The sequence below is a fragment of the Acanthochromis polyacanthus genome, chromosome 16 (genome assembly GCF_021347895.1).
Source record: "Acanthochromis polyacanthus isolate Apoly-LR-REF ecotype Palm Island chromosome 16, KAUST_Apoly_ChrSc, whole genome shotgun sequence".
Lineage (NCBI taxonomy): Eukaryota > Metazoa > Chordata > Actinopteri > Pomacentridae > Acanthochromis > Acanthochromis polyacanthus.
Window position 1 is genome coordinate 9,089,344 of NC_067128.1, and position 11,920 is coordinate 9,101,263.

At 40.3% G+C, this 11,920-nt stretch overlaps 1 protein-coding gene across 1 annotated transcript; it reads left to right on the forward strand.

The window, feature by feature from the left end:
• Nucleotides 1-274: 274 nt before the first annotated feature.
• Nucleotides 275-11,869, forward strand: laptm4a (lysosomal protein transmembrane 4 alpha). The gene is made up of 7 exons (XM_022207393.2): nucleotides 275-526; nucleotides 2,378-2,498; nucleotides 5,791-5,867; nucleotides 6,947-7,069; nucleotides 8,407-8,502; nucleotides 9,413-9,511; nucleotides 10,926-11,869. The coding sequence occupies exons 1-7, from the start codon at nucleotides 398-400 to the stop codon at nucleotides 10,998-11,000; spliced, it is 720 nt and encodes a 239-aa protein (XP_022063085.1). The 5' UTR covers nucleotides 275-397; the 3' UTR covers nucleotides 11,001-11,869.
• Nucleotides 11,870-11,920: the final 51 nt, after the last annotated feature.

Here is an 11,920-nt window from a genome sequence, read left to right on the forward strand (position 1 = left end):
GGGCTTCCTCTTTGGCCTCCAGCTAAAGCTGTGACGTCATTCGTGACGTGAGTCATTAAAGGGTCTATTGCACATTCTAATTAAATTTTGTACATTAAATTGTTCGGTAGTATTATTGGTAATGTTGCTGGTTCGATTATTATTACTTATTTCAAGAGCTCTAGATAAATCCAGAGTAGATTGAATCCTATTGGGTCTCTGTTGCAATTCTTCACGGTCATTGGTTCACACTGCTGTCAGTCAAGCCTCGCGTCTCCGCCCTTTCCTCCCCGTCAGAGCGTTTGTTTTTATCCGCGGTGTGCGCAGGTCGTCCGGGGAAGTGGTGGGCGTTTCTCCCTGTCCGTTCGCTGACTGTTGATGCCAAGACGATTTTTTTCCTCCACGACAAGCTCTCCTGATGTTTCTCCCTACGCTCGTAGAGGACATGCATCATTTTAAGCCTAGTCGAGACAGACTGTACACCACCAGGTGTTGCGGTTGTTGCCACGTCCGGACGGGGACCATCATCCTGGGAACATGGTACATGGTGCGTAAGATCATACTCGATGGAGGTCAGCAAGCTAACGGTAGCTAGCTGTATCAGTTAATTGCGTTAAGTCCGCTAAAGTAACAAGTTACAAAATAAATACCATCCGGATGAGATTAATGGGAAATAAAACGTGTTTTGTTCGCTGTCAGCTGCTAAACTATTAGCTAGACGTTACTTTTGACTAGCTCCAAATACCCGTTACTTGTCGCGTTAATGCTAGCTTCGCGTTAGCCCGCTATCATATCGGGTTTGTCTAACTAGTTTTCTGTCTGATTAACTCACACAACTATGAGAATATACTTATAAAAACTGATATTCAGGTGGTTGTTGTCTTGAAGTTCTCAGTACTTGATATGAGGACGTTAAATGTGTGACTTAAATGTATGTTAGCTACCAGTCGGCTAATTGGCTAATGTAAAGGCTATGAGAGATTTCACTGTGTAAGACACGACACGGGTTTACTTACTGCTGGTGCTACACAGTGTCCTTTAGGTTTTAACAGTAACTATAGTAAAGTGGTTGAAAATAAAATAAAGAGTGTTTATAGGCACGTCGGTGAAGCTACCGTTAGCTAACTGTCTGCTTGTTGTCGTCCTCTGCACATCCTGTCCCTGCAGCACTCCTGACTTGATAGCGTTAAATCGCTCCCTGACTTAATCCCGTTCTCTTTTCCCTACATCACTGAACAGATGTTCCAGGTTTCGGTTGCATTTCTAAACCCTTCTCTTACTTTTCTTTTTGGTCCACAACCCGAGAATATTTGACTCATTATAACACTTGCACCATGTGCCCGTATTTTCTCTAATTCACTGTCGATGTGATTTAGGACTCTAAAACTGCTTCAAACAGCTCCTGAGAGGCTGGGCTTTTGGATATACATATTAGCTGGCAAATTTTGGAGATGCGTGTAATTTGATGTGTGTTATTGTCACAAAGATCTGTTTTGTTTGTGTAAAGGCTCTGGTTAGAGGTTCAGTGCATTCAAAAGTCTTCTGAACCCTAAACAGTTTCTGGCTGATTTTTAATTTTTAATCCTTTCACATTTTTAGTCAACTGTTGCCTCATTTAATCATAGTCATATGAAGTCCTGCTCGTCTGTGGAAACAGCAAAACAGCACAACTATAGCTACAAGTAAACAGAACTCAAAATTTTTCATCTGTGCAGTATCATGTAGTGATAATGGCATAAAAAGAAACAACATAAAGGAGTCAACATGTATATCATTTTTCCATGTGACCACAGGTGCTGCCATTATTTGAAAATGGTGCCTCTATATAAAATATATACATTACTGCTTTTTAAGTTTGTTTCATTTCTTGTCTTCTGTCTGCTCTGTGTTAACACGGCCTGCAGTTCAGCCAAAAACTGTGAACTCGAGTCAAAAACGGTTTCATGATCGTGCTGAAAAGTGTAGAATTGTATTTTTCTCAGAGTGTTTGGTTAGATCAAACAATATGTTTTTGAACATTTTTAAAAGAAATGAGTCGAAGGATGTGATTTTGATCAAATATCACAACTTAAGCTTAGATTTATTTAATTTTCCTGACAAAACTTTGCATAACCAATAAGTAACTCAGCGACCATTGCAAGTTACCATTTTTACATTTGTAGCTGTTTTAAATGTTGGAATTTCCTTTAAAATTAACACGCTTTTTAGACTTACTTATCCACTGTGTTTTGGGGTTCAGAAATTGTAATTATAACAAAGATGATTCCTCATATCTGAACGTCCTTGATGAAATAACTTTTCATATTTTTCCAAATATGTAAAAGTACAAACTAATTGTTTACTCCGAGACTACTGAAGAAGTAGTTTTTATAAAGCTTCCTCTCTTTCCTCCACTCAGGTAGTGAACCTGTTGATGGGCATCCTGCTGACTGTAGCTGTGACCCACCCAGAGAACGTCCCCACTATCGACCTCCAGTATGAGGTCATTGACCATTACTTTGCCTCCGACAGGATGTCTGGTAAGCACTAAATCCACATTTTATGGCAAAAACGGAACAGATTTTCACTCAGTTTCTCAAGCGCTCACATATCAGAAATAATATATTCTCTGCCCCTGTGCCTGGAACGTCTTTCGCTATTAAAAACCAGTGAACATATGGTCACCCTATTAGATTAAGAAGCATGTCTTATTTTTTCCCGAACCCTTTAGCTGCTGTTGTTCCGTGGTTAATCGTTTTCCGCTGACTACAAAACAAACCAGCTCATGAGGACAACAGACCGCTGCTGAGTTGTTTACATGCTGTGTTAAATGTAGTTTGTGTTGCATTACCACTAGTCTTTTTTCCTTTGTTTTTCCTCAAGGATTTATGTTCATCCTCAGTGTTGGGCTGGCACAGTGGCTAGAGTGCCATTTTTTTTTGTCTAGCTGGCGGTTGTTTTTGTCGGTCGGCTTGGTGAAGACCTCTTCGTTCTTCTAAAACAGTGACTCAGTGGGAGAGGAGGGGAAATAACTGCCGTGGTTTGACCTTCCCACAACAGGCTCATGCCAGCAAACGGGGCAGCAGAGGCTAACCCATAGTCTGCAGAGACAATGTTAACATTCAGAGTGGTTCAGTTGTCGTTACTCCTGACCATTAGTGCAGCTTCATCAGTCTGCACTCATTTCATTTCATTATTCACGTCGTGTTTCGGTGTTATGTAACTGGTAGAAAACATGTGAATATGCTCCATGGCTTTCAGTTGGGATTATGCTAAGTGTTCAGATATGTTGGTAGATGTATAAAATACTTTGCTTTCATTTTTTTTCTCATTTCAATTACCCAGTTAGAAATTCTTTTAAAAAAAAAAAACAGACTCTTCTGTGTTTAGAAATACACTATCTATAAATAGGCAGTTGTTTTTCTCAATGTTTAACAGCTGGATTCAAGATGTATCCCAAATCACTGAAGGTCTACTCTTCATGTACGTATAGCGCAGGAATCCAGTTTCCACATCTGTTTTGTAGAAGTTGCCTGTTGGACCTGGATTGGTTTCCATTCTGGTTAGGATGTCACACGTCCTGGTTGCAAAACTTTAACTGAGATCTTAGCGAAACTTTGCGTTTTTAGCAGAAGAATTTAGGAAAAGCAATTTTTTAAAAAAAACTTCATGTTTGACAGTAGTGTGGTTCTCACAGTTTTTCTGCCCTGTTATAGAACAAATGATTACACACTAAGCTGAGAAAGTGTTTGGCCGATTACACTGATGATGAAAATAAATATTATTGCAGCCATAGTCACAAATAACCACACCAGCTTGCTGAGTAGAAGCTGAGTGAACCGTGTAACGTCTTTCATCATCACTAATTTCTTGCAAACTTTTTGAATTGAATGACATTTTTGGACACCTCTCACTCTAGTCATCAACGTTCTGACTAAATGCAACTCTTTAGAGAGCTGCTGGATTTATCTTTTAACATCAACCGTTCTGCGATGTGCACAATCGTCACTGCAGGAAGTGGGAACTTAACTGAAGCTGCTGCTGGGCACAAGAAAAAACTCACATGGTTCTCATTTTTCATGACTAATCTTCAGGAAAAGTCTATCTGATAGAAGATGACTCACTAAAATTTAGGAGTTAGTGGTTGCACAGAGTTGTTTCTTTAACTTTCTTTAGAGTTAAGATGCATGCCAACATATTTTGATCGGCAGGCTTCACGTGTGCACAGGAAAGTGAGCCAGGAACAGGAGACGGAAATGGAAGATTTGGTCACAAAAAAGACGCAGAACCTCATTTGTAGGGCTGCAAAGTTGACATAAATCTGATGTTCAAAAGTAAATATGTATGATTGACTCTGATATTGATGCTTTAAAAGGTGTCACTCATAGAAAACAGCTCATGGAGGTAAAATCTCTTGGTTTCAGCTGTGGTTAATCTGACATCAGAAAGCCTTTTTTTTCTTTCCTCTTTTCAAAGTAATTTTAGGTCACACACCTGTCTGAGCTGCTGGTGAGGAGACGTGTTTATTGCTCTACAGCCATCCTGCTAATGTTTGCCATCGCTGGATTTTGTGGCATTTAAACTGTAATGCAGATTCATATTTCAACAAGAATGTAGCTCAACATGGAAGAGAAGCCAGCGGTCTGTTTATTTAAATCAGAAAGTGCAGTTATAAATATTTGTCTCTAAACTCCATGAACAATAGTGATATGTAGGCTAATTTTAAGCTCAATACTGATAAGTATAATCAGGATTACCGTTTGACCTCATTCATGCAGCCCTCGTCAGTAATAAGGAAATATTTTGGCTCCAGAAAGGATGTGGACCATAAACAAATACTTTGTCTTCCATGTCTTGCAATTGTTGCACCACATGAGGAAACACAACTAATTTGTTTGAGCATGTAAATCAGCACCACAAAGCTCTGTCTGGTAGCTGCAAAAGCAGATCTGAAGGCCATTCATAGCAAATAAAAAGAAAACATTTCAGATGGCTTTGTGAGAGGTCCCTAATGTTTCACAAAAGCCTTCATAGTGAAACGATGCAATTCAGATTTTTAAAAATAGTTTTTTTTTATTTCTAAACAGGTGCACTCCCCTACAGAATTACCTCTATAATGAGTAATCCTTTCCAAATGCTGTTATTCAAGTCATCTGGTGAAAATCTCTGTTATTTTTCATATTGGAATATATATTGCAGAAAAACAAAACATCGAGAAGTTTGTTTTGCCCAATATCATGGAGCTTTTCTTTAGGCCTGAAAAATGATCCAAAAGTATTGAAATGTACAGTTTACAAACATCAAAAGTGATATTTTTATCCACTCCAATGTAAAGCCTTGTTTCCCCTCATGAGCAGCAGACAGTTTCCTGACAGATTCATGCATCAGTGTAGCCAGTTATTCTGCCTGAGCTGCTGAACAACAAAGGAATCCGTCTGGACCGCATTGCTGCAGCAGCTCGCTCTCTCACGAGCTTCTCCAATTCAACAGGCAGAGCATTTGAGGAGGCGAGAGACTGAGCGACGGAGAGAAAAGAGGATATGAAAGGCGGACCTTTTAATTATCCCAGGCCGAGTTTCATTGTGTCTTTACCGACACTACGCTGCTGAAAGGCTTAGTGCTCCCCCGAGGTGGCCTTTAAAACAGAGTTGGTTGGAAATGGAGAAGCCCTGGGGACTGCTCACTTGACACTGTATGCAAATCACAGCTGCCTCAAAGATCACAAGCAGATATCCTTTTATCTCCACTCAATACAGGCCAATGCTGGTTTCAAATCAGACGTTTTTGACTGCATTTAGTCAGCGTGTTTCCTCTCCTTCTTTTCTCATCCAGAAAATGCGTGTGTTGGATTCGCCATCTCTCTGCTGATGCTCACCATCAGTGCCATGATGGTGTATGGAGCCATTACCGTAAGTGTGCTGTAGATGTGACGCCTTCTTCAGTTCTCTTTACCCAGAATGCACTCTTATTTGAGGCACTGTCATGGTTTCTTATGCAAATATGTAATCCCACAATATACATGCATACAAGAAGCAGGGCTTTTGAGTTGTATATTAATAGCACCAGAGTAAGGAGGTAAGTACGGCATACAGTGACGAGAAATATAGCAGTCCTGTCTTTTTTTTAACTACATTTAAGCTGGATGTTGAGAAGAATCCGGATGTAGCGGGGCTGTAGCACACAATGTTTTGTTCTCACTGCCTGTCATCTTTGCCTCACAGGCCTGCCTGATGGCATCAGGACTGACAGGTTTGATGCCTTTTGACGTGGACCTGGATTAAGCTGCTAGTTGGGATGACTGCACAGTTAAAGTATGATTTAAATCTGCAGGCTGGGGACGCTGTGTGTGCAGAAAGCCTGTACGCGAGTTATGCTTTATCTGTGCAAGTGCATACTCCCAGACAGATGTGGCAGATACCTTTGAAAGTGTATTTGAGCAGGTGTCTCCTTTATACACCCCCAATAAGTGTTTGAGCCGTGATTTCTAAGCAAACCAAAATATATTTGCCATATGATGTAGGTATGAGTGAAGTAGACTTTTGTGCTTTTGATAGAAAGAACTTTTAGAATGCCTGTAGAGTTTGTTGTGATTCAGGAAAAGAACCACTTTGCTGATTTTAAACCATCTTGTTTTACTAATACATGCTAATTTACACGGTTACGTCAGCCGTCCCTGTTTCTGCAGAACGGCTGATTTTATTTCGCCCAAAACCAAATCAGAAGTCACACCCTGAGCAGCAGGAAAAACGCTTTAAATCCCACCACCAAGAAAGCTGAGGTCAGAATTTCACACTTGGAAGAAGCAGCAGTTCTGTTTTTCGTGCTGCTTAGGATGCGAGTTCCTCCTCAGCTGCAGGACTTAATTTGGTAATAATCCCACATGTAAATTCAGCTAAGATGAGGTTGAAATATGCATCGTGGTTCTTCCAGAATCAAAAAGGATGTACCCAAAGGAGTCATTTCTGTATTGTTTATCCCTTCTCCTCAGCATCGTGACGGCTGGCTCATCCCGTTCTTCTGCTACCAGCTGTTTGACTTTGCTCTGAGCTGCCTGGTGGCCATCAGCTCTCTCACCTACCTGCCCAGGATCAGGGACTACCTAGACCAGCTGGTCAGTCCAAAGTCTGATCCTGTTGTTGGCATTTTTTCAATCAGACGTCACCCCTCCCTTGTTTACTTCACCACACAGAATCTTCACGACCTTTTAAATAGTTCACTGATTCGTCAGGAGTCAGTTGAGATTTTGGAGATTTTCCAATCATCATCAAAAGTGCAGTTACTTTTTAACCCTTTGATGTGCAAAATGGATCACAAGTGACCCAAATCCAATGGAAAATGGGTATCTCCTGACCGACACTGTGCATCAAAGGGTTAAACACCTGTAAGATGTAGCACATTGCTTTGCAGGATTGTTAGCAAGAGATAGTGACTCTGCCAAGGGCACTACTTTCTGGATTTATGACACTCAAATAAAATGGCAAACAGGAAATGTAGTGTCATACAGCCCGATCTCACGAGGATTCGTGAAACTGTCACGTAAGTTTTAGTTTCGGTTTCGTGTGCACCAACACGATTTCGTCATGTTTTTCGTGCCGCTCACCACGAAATGCGCACCAATGTATTTTAAACGGCGGACTTTTCGTGCCACTCAGAACGTATTTCAAAAGAATGTGTGTATTATATTTTTAATGTAAAACCGTGGCGAATCCAACGCTATATTTTGCATGACATCGTTCCTAAACATAACCCTAAACATAACCCTAACCATAATCCTAACCATAACCTAACCATAAGCCGGTGGTACACTTACCAATTTGCATAGGAATTTCAAGAATGTCCGGTGGCCGGCGGCCGCAAACGCGATCACACAAGCAGTATACGCCGATGGACAGCTTAGATCGTCATGAATCCGCCGGTATAAACCACTTTCAGATGTGATTACCACAGCGAAAAACATTTCGTGGTGAGCGGCACGAAAAGCATGACGAAATCGTGTTGGTGCGCACGAAACCGAAACTAAAACTTACGTGACAGTTTCACGAATCCCCGTGAGACCGGGTTGTGTCATATGTAGTATAAAGCGCTTGTTTAGAGAACACAGATTTCATAGAGAAGGCTCACTGTATCCTTGGAGTCGTATTCTAACTTATGCAAGTCTTATGTCTTTATGCATATTTATAAATTGATTTCTTCTACAAGAACACACTATTGGAATTTTACTGTATGATTCTACATGAATAATAAAGGGAGTAAACTAAATTAGGTCAACAGCAAACTGTGTTCCAATCAGATTGTCGAATGTTTTTAATCACAACGAAGCGATCTTGTTGCTACATCAGCTCCACGTCCCGTTAGAAATAAATGAGTTTTGGTTTGTTCTGTTAATTGTGTGAAAGTGTTAATATTGTGTTTACGGAGTTGTCAACATTGTTTCTGTTTCTTTCTCAGCCGGATTTCCCGTACAAAGACAACCTCCTGTCTCTGAACTCCAGCTGCCTGCTGCTCTTTGTGCTGGTTTTCTTTGCCTTCCTCATCATCCTCAAGGTGACAATGTTAGACACAATCAAACATGGTTTATTTATGCCCCTTTGAGACATACACGTCTGCCCGTTAGTCTGACGGCGCCTGACAGTGTTGTCTTCATGGCATGCCTAAAGTCATGCCTGTAATCTTACTAGATCGGACTTATTGACATTTCTGTATCACTTTCAATGCAGCACAAATCTAAAGTGCACTCAGTCACATTAACGCACAAACAATGCTTCTAAGTTGTGTGAGGTGATTAATTAAAATAAAAGCAGGGATGGCAGTTTTGATATTAAAATATCAAAAACATCAGTTTTTTCCCTGAGTTCATTAAATACCTGCAGCGTCAGAAAGAAGCAGAATCCATGTATATATGATTGTTTTCAGCTGCTTTTAGGAGTCATTCCTCTGAGTTTACAGACAGGATCAATCAGGATGTAACGACGAGTCACACCGGTCATTCATTGGTGGTGAAGTAGTCGTTAAACTGTCATCACAAAAGGACAGAATTTTCAGAGGAAATAATAAAGTGGGCTGTTATTTGGACAATTTGACAAGCTGCAGATTTAGCCCTTTGTTATTGCATTATTGCGTATCATAGATCACTTGATATATTGTCTAATTTTGCATGGATGTTGTGTGCATACCACGGCTCTCAGCATTGTGGTCTGAATGAAGACATGCAAAACATGAATGGAAAAGAGATGCAGAGAGGTTTTACGGTGGTTGTCTGTTTAATTTATGCCCTTCAGAGTGCCTTCAAACCCCTCCGATTATTTCCCATCTTACAGACAGTTAAATGGAACAAGTCCAGTATTTCGTCAGTCTGGCTTAGAACAAAGAGTGGCAGCAGGGAAACAGCTCCCACTACTCTGACACAATGTGTCAGCTGGAAAAGTACAAACGCAGTCTCCTCTCTTCCTTCCAGGCTTATTTGATCAACTGTGTGTGGAACTGCTACAAGTACATCAACAACAGGAACATGCCAGAGATCGCCGTGTACCCTGCCTTCGAGACCCCTCCCCAGGTACACAAGCCACACAGCAGACACCTCTATGATACAAAGACACACTGTGAGGGGTGAAGGATGTAATGGTGAAAAGAAGCCAGCGGGAGGCGTAGCGTCCACACACTGAGAGTCCAACAGGCTGAGAGCAGAATCTGCACAGTCTGTTCATATTTAAGTCAGGAAAGACATATTTGTTGCCATCTAAACTTATTTAGAGCTATAATAAAAAGCGTAAGATTTATTTCCAGTTTGAAGAGATTTTCACAACATGTATGTTTAAAATCCTCTGAGAATCCTTCATTACAGTTCTCACTCAACTAAATCTCTTACTAATTTTTATTTTCAGTTGATTTGTCAATTGTTCTCTCAGTTCATCGTTTGAAAAAGTCGACTTTTCCAAAACTTAGATATCTTTATTCCTTTGTTTAAAGGTTCTGCTAAAGTAATGTCACCATGCACCATTTTAGCACCTTATGTACATGAATGTCACTACAACACTTTACTTTTTATTAGGGCTGTCAAAGTTAACACGTTAATGTGGATTAATCCATCATCATGATTAATCTGATTAAAAATTTAAACGTAATTCACTCATTTGCGGCGCAAAATGACTGAAACGGGTCTGGCAACGCATTTCGGGGCAGTATATATATTCGCTTTTTTCTTGAGTCTGTTTCCTCATAAAATGAAATGAAACGTAATTAATATAGGTTAAGAATGAATTATATTTCATCGTGATTAATCAAAACTAATCCACCGGAGCCCTGTGATTAATCTGATTAAAACTTTTAATCGTTTGACTGCTTTTTATTCTTTATCTCAGCGTATTCTATTTTTTAGTTTTATTTCAAGTTGTATATAATAAGCTAAAGCCTTTTAATACTTTTATCTTGCACCTTCTGCAATGTTTGGACTGAAAAGGAGAAGCTCTCCGGTCTCGTTGTACGCTGCATGATGACAATAAAGCCCATCCTATTCTATTCTACTACTCTTGTACACTCTACGTGCCTTTGAATTGCCCCCAGTGGCAATTTTTTAACATTGAATTCAGTTCTAAGTCCTTTACAACAAAGAAAAGTACCAAACACTCAAATTTGAGAAGCTAAACCCAGTCCACCCTTGTATTATTGTGTGAAAATACAGTTTTTATCTTTAATCCATTTCACAGTCATGTCCAGTTAGTTTTCCTTTAACTGATGAATTGCTTCAACTCTAATCAAGATGTATCAAGTGTAAGATGTATTTAATGTGCCACATACCAGCCAGAGCCCTTATATCATAAAATAACCCAAATAAAACACATTTTCTCTCATTTAATACCATCAGAACATGACACTGTGAATCCAGATTCCTTTCCTCTAAAGAACTGTTGTTTTTTCGGTGTTTTTCTTTATAACTAACTTGTTTTTATGTTTTCCTCTGTCTTCCCCAGTACATCCTGCCCACTTACGAGATGGCCATGAAGATGCCAGAGAAGGAACCACCTCCCCCTTACATGCCAGCCTAAACACCAGCCCTTTTGCCAAAACACACACACACACACACACACACACACACACACACACACACACACACACACACACAGAGCCATCATATGCATTCCTACGTTCCCTCACTAACCCTCCCTGAACACCATTACGCCCTCATCCCTCCCCTCTGACCTACTGTTTATGTGTAAGGCCGCTGAAGATGTTCTGTTCGACCCTCCCGCTGAGTTTCTATAGAGCCTATGGAAGATCTAGAGATGTGAGAGGAGAAATTTGTGTGAAAATAATAAATGAATGAGTGTAATGTTTGAAAATCAACAGAAGCTACCCTCTCCCCAAACTCTGCCTCCCACCTCTGGCCTTTTTTATGTCTTAGTAAAAGGGATATATGTGAAAATTAAATTGCTTGAAATGCTCTCATCAATCCAGCACCATCCTATTGATAGATTCATATATGAAGTGTAAAAAAAATTAGGACAATCCGCGTATTATAGCTCTTATTGTTGAATTGTGTTTCGGTTTGACCCTAATTATGAATCCCTAGACTATTCTTTCTCAGTCTTGAGTGGAGTCTGTAGCACTTTTTTGTCTGTTATTTATTTAGCTTCGCTGTGGTTGGGTTCACCTCCACCCCCAGACATCGTCACCACTCTGCTGTGTTAGCAACGCTCGTGAAATGTTTTCCAGCTTAAACTGGGAGAGAGCAGAGGGCACCGATGGCCGATCATTTTCTCTGCTTCTTTCTAACCCGACGTCTGGAGCAAACGGCTAGTCTCGTGAACATTAGTTGTTGCATGCTTATCAGCTCCACCTCCTCCCATTACTTTACTGGTAATATGATTTTATCCTAGTGGAAATACATTTGACTTCAATAAACGCTTCAGAACAATTACAGGCTGTGATTCTTTTTCTTGTCAGATATGCTGCAAGTCAATGAAAG